The sequence below is a fragment of the Zonotrichia leucophrys genome, chromosome 13, assembly GCF_028769735.1.
Source record: "Zonotrichia leucophrys gambelii isolate GWCS_2022_RI chromosome 13, RI_Zleu_2.0, whole genome shotgun sequence".
Taxonomy (NCBI): domain Eukaryota; kingdom Metazoa; phylum Chordata; class Aves; order Passeriformes; family Passerellidae; genus Zonotrichia; species Zonotrichia leucophrys.
In genome coordinates, this window is record NC_088183.1 from 9,032,135 (window position 1) to 9,046,948 (window position 14,814).

The 14,814-nt window shown below is 39.9% G+C and overlaps 1 protein-coding gene across 4 annotated transcripts in view; it reads left to right on the forward strand.

The window, feature by feature from the left end:
• Nucleotides 1-14,814, forward strand: part of LOC135453893 (core histone macro-H2A.1) — a 42,553-nt gene that overhangs the window by 25,708 nt on the left and 2,031 nt on the right. For 2 of the 4 annotated variants that reach the window (XM_064725371.1, XM_064725372.1), the window contains exons 6-8: nt 3,395-3,494; nt 8,814-8,903; nt 11,964-12,138. In XM_064725371.1, the coding sequence (XP_064581441.1) occupies nt 3,395-3,494; nt 8,814-8,903; nt 11,964-12,138 (365 nt within the window). Of the gene's footprint in view, nt 1-3,394; nt 3,495-4,968; nt 5,060-8,813; nt 8,904-11,963; nt 12,139-14,814 lie in introns of all 4 variants that reach the window. The other 2 variants (XM_064725374.1, XM_064725375.1) reach the window with 1 other exon arrangement.

The following is a 14,814-nucleotide window of genomic DNA, read 5'->3' on the forward strand; positions in this document are numbered from 1 at the left end:
GTTTATGGAAGGGAAGGAACTTATTTGCAAGAGCAGCTCTTCATCCTTCTAATAACCCTAAATTTAATTCAATGCAAAAACCACAAATGAGAATGTTGCAAACCTGGATATTGTTCAGTTTATAAATTACAGTTATTGCATTAAATGTTTAGGTAACTGCTGCCATTCAGCTGGAAATTCTTAGAGGTCATGAAATGGCAAAGAATCCTTCAGTTATACCTGTAGAAGTTTATTAGTGCCACATTAATTATTAAAATCTAGTTAATAAATATGTAAATGATTGCACATCCACAAGTGACATCCCAGTGGAGATGTGGCATTGTGCACATTAAGTAGTTTGTTTTTCCTGAGAGTATTACAAAGTAGAGGCAGAGTTGTAGGAACTCAGACCTAGGCTTTAAGGTTTTGACTTTCCAAGAGACCTCAGCTTTTGGTCTGCACTAGGCATCTTCAGTTTTCAGTATGAGACTCACACCAGAAAAAGCTTCAAGACTTTGAAGGTAATTTTGTCTGAAATTAGAAATGCCAGGCTTAGCTTAGAAAATATTCATGGATGTGCTAAGTGCCATCTGCATTTTATCTAACTAATATTTAATTGAAATGTTACCTCAAGTTATGTCCATTCTTTGTTGCACATGTATATGCAAGTTGTATCTATTCATTTTTTTTAAAGTGGCCCTTTAGGGGATCACTTCTGCCTAATACATGCTTCATACTGTTGGGTAGTGAAATTAAGCAATTACTCATTGGTGGATTTAATTCCACAGGAAAAATTCTGATTAATTTTTTCTGGTTTTGGCAATTGGATAGCTAACAGTGCATTGAGCAGTAAATGCAGAATTTAGTAAAATAATACTTAGCTGCCAACACATGCTATCAGTCATGGGCAGCTTTTTAAGCATTTTCTTGTTGTTGCTAAATTGAAACTTTAATTACCAGCTGGCTGTTATGTAAATCCCGTATATGAGTCGGCTCAGGGATAGATTTAAGGTCCAAAACAAAAACAGTCTGCAGCTGATAGATCTGCGGTAAAAACTTGTAGAGCACAGAATTAGGAATCAAAAAATTCACTTACAGAATGAGCCAAATATGTTAGGGAACATACTATAATTCCACAAAACAGTCATGTTGTGTGCATGTGTTTTGCTGTTGTTTTTTAATTTAAAAATTCATTAAGTTTTTTTTAACATTTTGGTTTGATTTGATTTGACTGGTTTTTTAAACAGCAGTTGCTTGTAGTCAAACTCAAGACTCAAACTTCAGTATGAATAACTCACCACGTGTGAAGTATTAAAGGATTCCAAGCTATTTGGAAAGGAAGCTTTCTTAGATTTTATTACAAATTCCCAAACAGACACATACTTAAAACAGGGCTGAATTACACTCATTTTTAGTCAGTCACCCTAGTTTGAGGTAACTCATAGTTTACTCAAGCAACATATGCAAATTATATGAAATTGCAGGCTTTTAAAAAGAGAAAGAAGGTCAATTCATAGAATCAAATGAATGAAATGGAAATATTTTTTTCAGAAAATTTAAATATAGGGATGGTGGCCTCCTTAAATGTCCCATTCACTTGTATGGGTTTCATGGACTGGCTCATATTCCCTGTTAATAAATTAACATACACAAAGAAATTATTTGAAGAGTTCACTTTAAGACTGTGGACTGCAACAAACAAGAGATAAAATTCTGATATGGATGATATAAAGTGCCATGCCTGAAGATGAATGCTATGCTTTGTAGGCTGAGGGCTTTGGATTAAAAGGAAAGCCTGGCCTAACTGCAGCTGGTTGCAAGAATTGCATAAATGAATGAGAGCTTTCTCCTTCATGGTTGCTCTCTGTATCACCCAAACAGCTACAGGAAAAATAATTTAAAATACATATTGTAAACTCAGGCATTGGTTATGCTGTAGCTAATGTATTTCTCCAAATGAAAAAGTCTGGAAAATCTTTTGCACTTTTAAATTATTTAAAGTTTGTCAGTAGTAAACGTGGTTCCTGTGAAATCAGACTTCCAACAGAAGCTATGAAGCAGTGTCAAACCTGCTCAAACCCTGGTTAGAAACTTTCCATACTTGCAGTTTTGACCTTTGCCAAGTTTAGCATTCCTATTAGGTCGCATCAAATTTTAGAGCTGCTTTTGTGTTGTGGGTCACATCCTATGAGGAGACCCCCAAACTGTCTCTTAAGAGCACGCAGTGCAGATGGGAGGTCAGTCTCTAGAGCTCTGTGCTGCCTTCTGCAGTTCCCTGTGTGCCTCAGGAGAGGAGAAATCTTCCTGTGATTGCTGGAGAAATCCTCCTGATTTAGAACAAGAAAGAAATTCAAGACATGCTTGAAATATATGGGGATACTTAGAGGAGTAAATGAGCATTAATGGCTGGGTTTAAAAATCTCCTTTCATAAGGGACAAAAGGAAGTAAAGCAAACAAAATAAAAACTAGAAGCAATAAGCACATAATATCATGTGCCTGCTTATGACACCTCACCAGACATTGCCAAAGGCTGCAAAAGTGTAATGAGGACTGAAGTGCTGTAATACAGAACATGGTGACCACTGATAAGGAAAGAAAAAAAACCACATCCCCTTGTTGGGATGGAGGAATTGCTGGAGACAAGTGTCTGCTTTCTCAGAGATAGGCCCATGTTTGCTGGCTTAAAGGAGCAGCAGCAGCTTTGATCCTTTTTCAGTGCAGAATAGTCCCAGCACATCCCTGTAACTGATGCTTAAGGGATGCTTAGGGTGTCCTTCATCTCTATACTTGGGGAAAAAACAAATGCTCTCATTTGATAGCAAAATTGGAATCACAGAATAGTTTGGAAGGACCTTAAAGCTCATCCCAGTCCAGCCCCCTGCCATGGACAGGGACATCTTCCACCAGACCAGGTTGCTCCAAGCCCACTCCAACCTGGCCTTGAACACTTCCAGGGATGGGGCAGCCACAGCTTCTCTGGGCAACCTGTGCCAGGCCCTCACCACCCTCACAGGGAAGAATTTCTTCCTAATATCTAATCTTAACCTCCCCTCCTTCAGTTTAAGGCCATTCCCTTTGTCCTGTCACTCAATGCCCTCATGTAAAGTCCCTATCCAGACTTGTTGTAAGCCCTCTTTAGATACTGGATGATAATAAGAATCCCAAATAGTGATCAGTGTAAAACCAAAATAGAGCTTACTAGCTGGTACATTCATATTCTCCCAGGATGAACAATGTTTGAGTCTTGTGTTTGAATTTTTTTTGGGCTAATATCCCTTGATGACCTGCCTTTTATTTTGCATATTTGTTTGCAGTGATGCTATCCCCATCTGTGTTGCAAAGCTCACTTTTCTGCAGCTTCTCTGTGATTTCCCAGCTGTCCTGTTATTTCCCACCTCATGCTTTTCTTTTCAGCTGAACCTTATTCACAGTGAAATCAGTAATTTAGCCGGCTTCGAGGTGGAGGCCATTATCAATCCTACCAATGCTGACATTGACCTTAAAGATGACCTAGGTAAATGGGGCATGGGTTGACACAACTAACGGTCACATGGAAATTATGGAACCCAGAATTTACTCTCTAGGGCTTCATACCTTTAATCAGAGCAGAAATTCAAATCTTGCAGGTCCTGCTTTGTTGAAGAGCTATATTCAAAACACTTTTTGACCAATTCTGAACACTTGCAGCTATTGCTAGTCTTCAAGCTGATTTCAGTTCAAAAATTTTAAATTCTTTTCCATAATGATCATATGTGACTGTTAGCTATTTTGGGGGGTTTCTTATTTGAATACTTCAAGGACTAAAATACTTTTTTGTCAGGTTTTTCTCAAAATAAGCAGTTTCTCCATTCTACCTGCAATCTTACAGATTTTATTTCAATACCTAGAGTAGGCTTAAAAATTTTGGTAAGGGCTTATTACTTTATTAGCTGTCCCCAAATCTTCCATACCTTGATTTGATGTTTAATTCAGTCAAGAATTTGTTTCCATTATGTTTCAATTCTTCCCTGTCACTTTTACATTCAGCTGGAAACAAATACTGACATTATACCAAGAGTGAACTATCATGGGTGGAGAATCACTTTTGAAGCTTTTCTCTTCAGATTGATAAGAAATCAGAAAATCCTTCTTTAATAGAAGTTTATTCTTCAACAAAACAAAAATTGCCTTTATTGCATTATGTACTGCATTCCCTTCTTATTTGAGTAGGTATGCTTCTGTCTTTTTTGAAACTTCCTTAATGGAATACAGCCCATAATTCCAATACTGCTGTATTTCCTATGGGAATGTAGAGAAGTAACTTCACAAGAAAAAAGGTCTAAGAAGGCTAATTTTATCAGCCTTTCTTAGAAATACATATATTTCTGCAAGTGTCTTAGCCATTCCAGCATATAATTAAAAGATATGCCTTACTTTTAAACTTTAACAAACAATTATTTGTATTTTTAAAGCAAGTTCTGTACAACCCTGGCTGCAAATACATAGTTTCCTACATGTGAAGGAAACTGGAATTTTTAGAAACAAAATGATGAATGGCTTTATATATGAAAATCAGTGGCTGTCAGCTTATTAGTGCTGACAAAATGGAGAAACTAATTATTTTGTTTATCTTGATGATCCTGAATTTCTCCTTTTTAAACAGATTCCATATTTTAATGTCATGCTCTGTGGGGAACTGGTTGTTCTAGGTTTCTGCAAAGTGAAATGGGGCATTTAGCTGATTTTAAAACTTTGGAAATGATCTCATGTGATTGCTCTGACTTGTCATTTTAACATTTATTTGATCATGTCATACTCAATATTCCTCCTCCTGCTCCCTACACCCCTTTCTCTACACACACCTGCACACACAACTCAGCATACTCCTTTGGCGCAAGGTTTGGAGATGTAAAGGTAGGAAAATATGGACGTTGGTACATGTGTAAATGTAGAGCCTGTGCTGGGTCTCTGTCCAACGTGGTTGATATACATCTGTTTACCTGTTGTAGTTGCAAGTTGTACAGGCTGACATTGCCACGATCGACAGTGATGCTGTCGTTCACCCGACAAACTCTGACTTCTACACCGGTGGTGAAGTAGGTAATGGCAAGTTCAGTGCTGCAGTTCGTATGTGTGTGCATGGTCAGCAGCCACCAGCTTGTTGTAGCTATGCAGATCTGCATTCATTTCTCACTTCCAGCAGTCCCCACTGATCCTAACAAGAAATGAACAATTTCAAACCAAGTGGGCATTTTTGGTTTTTGTTGCCAAATCAGCCTTTCAGAAGCAACCATGGAGTGCACCACCAAAATTTAAATGCAGGCACGCGACCAAGGAAAATGAATTACGACATTGTTGGTTTGACAAGTGCCTGGTTTCAATGTGGTTTAAGTCTTGATCTTTAGATTTTAACCAGTTCCAGTGCACCCTCTCCATGCCAAGTTTCAGATGTTCATATCTGGATTCATGGGCTGGATCTAACCTGTTTGTATTTTCCAAACTCTTAAGATTATCCTTACGGGCCAATGACCTTCCTAGCCTTGCTCCACGGTCCTCACACCCACAAGGCCAGGCTAGGGCTGCACACACATCAGTCACCTGAGCTACAAAGATGAGAGAAGGCATGACAGGAAACAGGACAGACCTCTTAATTCAGCCATCTTAACTGTCCCTTGAGTAATTCTTCTCCTAGCCCTTCTCTTACGCCTCTCATACACAGAATTTTGAAGGATTTTATAAAAGGATAGGAGCACTTTGACTGAACTGCCTTGGTAATTTGAGAAAGGCAAATCAGAACTTGGGCCAAATGTAGAAGTTGCTGGCAGTGCTTAAGAACAAGTCAGCTGATCCCAGCCTCTGTTCTGCATCTCATCTTGACCTCACCATCGCTGTGAGAATGGGCTCCCCCCATGCCTGAGGCCTTGTTTTCAGTACTGCCTTGGAGGGACACACGTCCACACACGTCCTGCACCACCTGTTTTTTCTGGAAGGGCTGTATTCTGAGTAACAAGCAGAGAAATACAGCTCTGGTTGACCTGCTGGGGCAGAAGCACTGTGACTTTGCTGGCTAAATAATATGCAGAGTGTCATAGTAGCCTGTACCTGAAGAATATGTTTCCAAAGTCTGTCAGACCCATTTAGCCAATGTGCCTGTCTCCTACCCTGTGACAAAGAAATGCTTTGCTACTCTGCAGAGAAAATTGTCTCTTGAAGTTGGACTGCTCATTCCTTAGTGTAGGTTCCTGTTGCCTCTGACTGCTGTAAGAAAGAATAGAAGTGCACAAATGCTTAGCTTCCAATGATTAACTTTTACCCATCTAAATTTTTTTTAATTTTTTGTTGGTTTTTTTCCCTAACAATTTAAGTGTATTGGGGGCTTATCCTGAGAATTTTAGAGCCTAAATTTCTGCTAACGCTGTTTTCAACACTGATACCAATGCCTGCTTGGAAAGCATGAGATAATGATCTTATTCTCATGGGAGTGACACATATTTATGCTTGTGAGCAAATAAGCTACTAACCTTGAAGCTGTGAAGCAAGACTTCCCTCAAGAAACTTGCTAGTGTAGTGGAAAATAGTTAAATACAGTCTGTGCTTTGCCAGATTAAGCTAATTTACAACATAGATGTCAAGTATGATTTCAATATAAACCCTCACTATTAATCAGAAGAAAAGCACAATTGAGGAGTAAATGCAGAATATTTCACTCATTCATACCAAATATCACTTTTTCTCTTCTTTGTACCAGATCTGCAAGAAGAGAGCTCAGTGGAATAAACCAACATGGTTGTTCATTGCTTTTAATTATAAATTAATTCCCACTAGAATGGAAAGAGCTGATCCTTCTGGATTGAATTAAACCAAACTAGGCTAAATTCCATTAAATGTACAACAGCTCTGCAATGGCAAAGAAATGACCTACTTAATAGAACTTTGCTGTTCCTAGGTTCTGCACAAGGCTTAATTATGTTTCCCCTTGAAACAAGAGAAATTAAGGATTATGAATGTCATGGGTTTTAGGACTGATCAGAGTCCATGGACTCGTGAGGAATATAACTAGCATATATATAAATATAAATAGGAATGATATGGAAATATGTACAACAAAAATATAACTAGATTGGAAGGCTGTTTCATTCCCTCCCCATCCCTCTCAGTCAGAGTGGTTTTATAAGACCCTGGAGTCAGCCACATCTGCTGGATGGGCTCAGCAAAGGGCACAGAGTGTTGTACTTTACTCACTGCCTTTGAAGGGCACAGTGCTTCCAAGCACCTGAGTGCTGCTCTGGATCTCCTTTCCCAGCACTTAAGACACCTTGCTGCTACCAATAAAGCCATTAGTGTCTTTTCTGAGATTTGTAAAGTGATCCTCCCACTCAGTTGCACTGGCAAAGGCAACTTTAAGTTCAGGAGGACCTTAGGAGTTTGGCTGAAGTATTCATATTTAAAACTTTAAATGAGCACAAACAGCAAATTACACTCTGACCTACACAGTCTGACCTTGCAATCCAGTTTTTGGCAAACCCTGTTGTGAACTGGTTATGAAAAAGCCAAAGAAAAGGCATAGCTTTTTTAATTGTCCTCAGCTTTTGTACCCTAAAAGCAATAAACTCCCACAAACAAAATAGACTCAGGGTCACAGAGTCAGTTTTTGAATGGAAAACAAATGCATTGTTTTCAGCTTTTCAGTTTGGAAGAAATTTAGCGAAACCAAACAAAAGCATCTTGCAGTCTTCTTGCTTCCTAGAGCTATATAACCTGATTTAGTAACTGGAATCTTGGAGGAGGGACTCTGCTTCCTGGAGCATATAGTATGTGCACTTCCATCAGAAATTGCATTTTTTTTCTTTCTTCATCAGTGGAAGTAAGGGGTGTCACCAAATAAATGTCTAGATCTTTAGAGATCCTAGTTCTGAACTTTTGGAAATCAGTTTTCAAAGCAATATCTCAAATCAGAGCCTTTATGATATCACTGCTTTTTATTTATCTACCTTTATAAATAATATGCACAGTGCAAAATTATGTGGGATGCTTATGTAGTTAGGAAAATGCTTTCTTGGGCTGTTTTTTCTTTCATTAATATTTAAAACTAGAGCTGCAAAATAAGATCTAAACCATTTAGTGATGGACTGCCTTTGTAAACAGCATACCTTTTGGTTGCCCTGACACACTGCACAGCTCTTCTCCTCCCAGAATAACTTTGTCCAGCTCCTTAGTTGTAGTTAGAGAAGTTCATTGGAGGAATGTGTTCCTTAGAGATTCTCCTTATTTCTGAGGCTCTTCCTCTTGGTTAAAGGTGGCTCAACAAGCTGGGCAGTTACCAAGTAAAGCAGCCCGCTGCACTCACGAGACTGTTTCATTCCTGGGGCCACCTGTTGGGGTCAGGGACCAAGATCAGGTGAGTTTCAAATTCTTATTGTGGCAAATGGCTCTTTAAAACAATTTGTAAGAGAAGAGGGGAAATGAATCCTAGGGGAAGGAATTACAAACCTTCAACCACTGTTGAGCTAGCACATTCTTCTGGAACATTTCACACTAAGAGATGCTCATGAGAAGGAAGGAGGTAGGGATGTCATGTCAAATGTTTCTTGACAGTAAATTCAAGTCTGAGAATGTTAGCAAGGGATACCAGTGTGAGGTTTTTGGGTTGTTAGGGTTGTCTTTTTGTTCTTTCTGTTGTTGTTGTTGTTGTTTTTAATGACTAGCTAATTCTCAAGTCCCAAAAGGTTTAGATCTTACTTTGCAGTCCCCAAAAAATGTTTGGGCAGAAAACTCTAGAATGATGTAACAAAAGCAAATGATGAGTCGCATGTCTGTTGAAATCAGAGGAGTAAACTAACAATTCTCTGTTCAGGGAGCACTTTGGAAAAGAAAGGTGGCAAGGAGTTTGTGGAAGCCGTCATTGAGCTCCGCAAAAAGAACGGGCCGTTGGACATAGCCGGAGGTGAGGCCGCGCTTCGGGACCCCCACCCAGAGCCCTGTGGGAGCTTGCAGGGCTTGGCTCAGCCAGCCCAGCTCCCCGTGCAGCACTGCTGGGGCTCTGCTGTCTGCAGGCAGCTCCCAAGGGCTGTGTGTTTGTATTCTCCACAGTTAAACTGCACACACTGCATCTTAAGTAACCTTTACCTAAGCACCTGGGCAATGGGCAGTGCTGTAGTGTTACAGTAGAGCCAGGCTGTTCACAGGTACGTGCATGCACACTCAGTGTTGATCATTAAGGGCACAGTTCAGAAAAGCAATTAATGAGATGCTTATTTTTGAGTCCAACTCTGTTAAACATCTGCTTTGCTGAAATGCCGCTGACTTTCACTGAACTTAAGCATGTGCCTAAAGTTCAGCATCTGCTTGGGTACTTAGTTTAATCAGTGCCAAAATCATCACTATAAAAGCTTATGACTTTTTGATGCCTAGTTATCAAAATTTATGTAATCTCAGAGAAAAATCTACTATGTGAGTAATAAAGTTTGATAATGGCAATATATAATTTTACACCATCTGTGAAATTGCTGATCCATGTTGTTCATATAGAAGGCTGATTCTGCCATCTGTGTTTATGCTATAAAAATAAATACAGTGTGCACAGTTTTGTAAACGAATCCTAACTACAGCCGAAGGGGAGATGTAAGAATTCAGCTCTGACAGGAAAAATTACAACTGTTTACTTCTGGAGCTTAATACTTTGGGGGTTTCTCCCTTGCTTTTTAAAAATTTTAATAAGTTTTTCTTGGAATTTTTGTTCTGCGAAAATATGCAGAATCAATTACGCACTTTTTTTCTTTTTACTAACTTCTGTAGAAGATTGCTTACCAGCCCAGACCAAACTGCTCCAAATAGGTGGCAAGTTAAAAAGAAAAGTTTCTTTTTCTCAGCTGTTAGTGCATCCCTCAGACCTGGGGGTTGCTCCAATCTTACTTCAGGGCAGCTCTGCACTGCACTGGGATAAACTGGCTGTTAGGGACTTGTTGGAGGACTCTAGAACAGAGCTAATACATCCATTTTTCAATCCTAAATGTACCCAGGGTTCAGATTTCTCAATTCTATGGGCATCCCTTTAATCTACCCATAACCAGAATGCTTACCTGGAATGTGACACAGGCTAAGTCCATAGTTGGCTTTATCGTTCTTACTTCCCATTTCAGTGCATTTGCATTTGAAGTAAAGGACAGCTGCTCTTGGTAATGAACAGTTGTCCTCATCAGAATCCTAATGAGTTAATTAATGACTACCCTGGAAAACACTCCCTGAGAAACATTAAAGTTGGTCATGTGTATCAATACAGTATTTTATTCTCTCAGGGTGAGGATGATATCCACATTTCACATCTGACTAGAGATATGTCAGCTGCTTTTAATAGATTTTTCTTGGATTTATGATGTATTCTGAATCTGCCAACATTTTAGTTGCACATTATGACAAATTAACATTGCCTAACACTGAGGCTGTTCAACATGTTGGGACTCTGCAAAGCCATAAGAACATAAATGCTTGTGCTTCCATTGTCCTTCAAAATGTTCTGGTTAACCCCTGCTCAGGATCCATATGACAAAGTCTATTTTTCTCTTTCCTGCAGCAGCCACAAGATAGTATCCATATGTGATAATCATGTGCCAAGAGTTACCTCTACTATACTTAAACAGCAAAATGCCTCATAAACATTCCAGAATAGAATAGAGGATTTCTATAAGAATCTCTGTAAACCTGTTTTTTTAATTTTTTAAAAAACTTGTTGGTATTTTTATTATGCTTTTGTGAAGTATTTTATACCAATGCTTTTGTGGGGGTATTTTAGGGGCTGACTTTCTGTGAAAGCTCACTGTATGTTCTTGTGAGATTTCAGATAGATGTTTTTCTTCCCTCAGCTTGTGATTAGGGTGGCTTGTTCCCCCCAACCTTTTTTTTTTTTTTTTTTTTTAAACAAACCAACCACAGCTCAGTGAGTTGGGAAATGACAGAGATCCTCCTCCCCTGGCTCCTGTCAGGCAGAGCACAGTCTGTTGTTGCTCTGCGATGGGAAGTGGTGAACCCAGAGCGTGTTCTCCTGCAGAGAAGGAGGCCTCTCATCTGGAGAATCCCTGCCTGTCAGCAGTTTGTAGGCAGTGTCTGCTGCATCTTCTTAGTCCCCACATGTCCATGGTAATATTGTGGTGATAAGATATAATTAGCATGGTAAAAATTCTTTTTCATTTCTATGTACGTACAAGGCCTGGCCTGTTGTTACACAAACAATGTGAATCAAACACTGCAAATCTGTAAATGCATCCTCTACACCCCTCTGTCAAGAATGTGATGAAAGAGAGAAACTAAGCCCAGCATTGTTCAAGTGATCTTGTATGACCCATACAGAGAAAAGCTAAAATAAGGCCAGGCCCAAAGTCTTGAGATCACACAAAATGTCTTCATTATAGTTGTTCAGAGACAAAGCTGGAAATAAAGCCAGAATCTTAATTCACCTCCTTTCCCTCCTTCCTTTGGGGTTTGCAGAGCACTAGTAGGTCTGAACTGCTCCAGTTTGGGCTGGGGTATGATCAGAAGCCTGCTGAACACTCTGTGCATTTAGCAGGAGTAGCTGAAGGTCACCAGAGTGTAAGTCCTTGTGCCTGTCCAGCATCCTGGTATTTACTGTATCTCTGCAGTAAACCCAACCAAAGCAAGATCATCCCTTGTCTGGGTTTGGGTTCTAACAGATACTGCCCGTCTCCTTACCCAATCCTAAGTATAAATGTGCTTCCTTTGATGTCAGCCATGAATTCTTGCTCTCTCTCAAATAAGCTCAATCCTAGCTATGATTTATAAATTATCACAGCAAAATGCAGCTGGAAATAGAAAACACAAAGTCTCTGTAATCATGTTATATTTTAAGGCTGTGTGATTTGTGATTTATAATCTAAAACATTCTCAGGGGCTAAGGGAATGAATGTTGATTGTTTGCTATTTTAATCACATGTCCACTCCTTTAATCCTAAAGAGAGGAAGGTAATTATGTTTCATTTTCAATTCTTCCTAGCTGTTGTCAGTGCTGGCCATGGACTGCCTGCAAAATTTGTGATCCACTGTAATAGCCCAGGCTGGGGCTCAGACAAATGTGAGGAGCTGCTGGAGAAGACAGTGAAGAACTGCCTGGCTCTGGCTGATGAAAAGAAGCTGAAATCAATTGCATTTCCTTCCATTGGCAGTGGCAGGTAAGGTTGTCAGGCAAACCTGATGCCAAATAGGTCACATTCTCTGGGTGCCATCTGGTGTTCCAGTCCCTTCCCATGTACAAAACACATTGCTACAATGCTGGCTTTTTTCTCCCTTGTTTGAATCAGTTCCCTAAAAGAAGAATTTCTTCTAGGTTTGTTCAGGCAGTGCTTGGAGCCTGCAGTGTTTTCCTGAGTACTTGTTTAGTGTTGGCAGATCTCATAGTGATCCCTGCAAATCTTAAAGCATGCAAATGGGATAAAGAGCATAAAATGAACTTTCAAGAGAATGTTAAAAGAATTCTTTCAGACAATCAATTCATTCACATAAATTGGAGATGTGGAAAAGAACATGAAGAAAAGAGGTCTCTTTTGCCTGATTTTAGTGCATCATGAAACTTACCTGTCTTACAATGGCCAGAGGACATGGCTTGGTGTTTGTTTAAGCAGCAAACCTAAAGTGCCTTGATTCTCAGGATTTGCAGAGTCACTTCAAGCTTTCATCCAAAATCCATAAGCTGAATTCCATAGAGTTTACATCATGGGACTATTTCATTAAAAAAAAAAGACCTTAAAATCCCTTGCCAAGGTCTTTGAAAGCCTCAGTCTAAAGTTCAGGTCCTCTGGCTCTGTGTGCTCAGTGCCTTTGAAAGTCAGATCATGTTCTTAAGAGTCTCAGTGCAGACTGACTGCACCTTTAGTCTGAGGCTCCTGGGTTTGGGGTGCACAGGGAGGCTGGGAACACCTGGCCCTCACTGATGGCTCAGTAGGAAGGCCAAGGGCCAAATCTAGGCTGAATTACACAGTTGTGTGTATTAACCCTGAGCAACTGAGCCTCTTGAGTTTGCCACAAAAGAAGTTGGCTGGTGTACAACAAGAATATTCTTCCCATTGTGCTGTGTTGCAACACTAAATAATTCTTGCATATTCTGTGGGCTAAGGCAGAAAAGAGTGTTTGAGGTTTTGGGTGAATGACAAGAAATAAAAGTTTCACGAGGATGCTAAATTTAAGCAACTTGCATCATAGAAATCTCCAGCTAAGGTTAATTTGCATAGGTGTAATTTTTAGGAGATAACTTGAGCAAACTTTTCAGAACAGTAGAGAAATACAGCAGGGGATTCATAGTAACTTATTGGATTAACTGTCAGGGTCATAGGCTGGTCAGTACAAAGAGGAGCTCTGAATCACTGTTTGGGAGAAACTCTATTCCTCCATGAATTAATGTGGAGAGTGCAGAGTGTCTGTGGAATTGGTTATGTAAAAGTGGGACCATGTAAAGTATCTTCCACACAGCCCTGTCTTTTCTGGATAGCTCCCAGCAAAGAACCATTCCCAGCCCTTGTTGTGAAGTAGATGATTGGTACTGGAAGATGATGAAGCCTTGAACAATCCTCAGGATTCATATTCTGTTCTGAAATGTGGTTACTGACAAGCAGGATCTGGGGCAAGTCCTCTCTTCGGTATATACATGTCATTCTTACTTGAGCCAGTTAAAGTGGTGCTTTTAAAACATGGAGAGAAGTCAAAAGGCCTTGAGTAATATATGAGGTTATGTATTTTTCCTTTTTTTCCCCTTAATTAGAGATACTCAAGCGTAAGTTAATTTTGGAGAGAACATATAATATATTCTGACAATACTCTCTACTTGTTTTTATGAAGTCAAAAGCATTAAAAAAAGAAAAAAGCTTTAAAAGATAACAAATGCCAAAGACACCACATGTATGCAGCTGTTCTAGTACAGGCATCTGTCAAGCAGACATCACCCAATAAACCCACATAAACAGTTTCATTCTCTTTTATAGTTGAGGAATGGGATTACATGAGGGCAGTTCAAATAAATCACGAGGGGAAATAAAATAGCATACTTGTAGCATTCATTGGGCCAGATGCTCAGCTACAGCCAACTTATGGAAAGCACAACTTGGGTTCTGTTCAGAGGTAGCCTGGAGTTCAGTCTGGTAGGGCCAGCAGGAGAAAAGGGAAAGGAGAGTTAGGGATTGAACATGAACTCATCCTCTGAGAAGGGATTTCATTGTGATGCTCTGACTTTGATCTGAATTGACATTGGTTTGGCTGAAGTCCCAAACTGCCTTTTCACAAGAATTTAACTCAGACCCATAGATCAATGCATCAGGCTTCTGTTTCTTGCAGCCCACACATGGCCATCAGGCCAGCACCTTCCTGCTGATTTTTCTGCTCTCTCTTGTTTCCTGAGCAATGGATTGTTATCAGCCTGCCTGGCACTGTGCCTTTCTTTTACCTGGCCACTCTTCTTTCATGTGCCCTGGTGTGACCACCCTGCCAGAACACTTGGGAGTTGTGTGACTTCAGAGGCCCCTGAGAACAGCTCAGAAACAGTGTGTGTCCCTGGTTTGGTACTGCCCTGCATGACAGTTCAGAAGCAAAATTCCTGGAAGATCTCTGCACTGTATGCCATGAGGCAGCACTCAAAAATAACCTGCAAGTGCCCAGGTGTGGAAGCTGCTCACTTCTAAGCAGCTCCTGTGTCAAAACCGCTCTCAATTGATTAACTTCTCACATAGCTGATTATCCCTGACCAGCTCATTTGGCTTTGGAATAGTACAAGCTTTGCTCACAATGCTTTTTCCTTTTTTTTTTCTTCTTCGATAGAAGAAAAAAATCAGGCATTTTCAAAAAAGAAAAAACAGTATGAG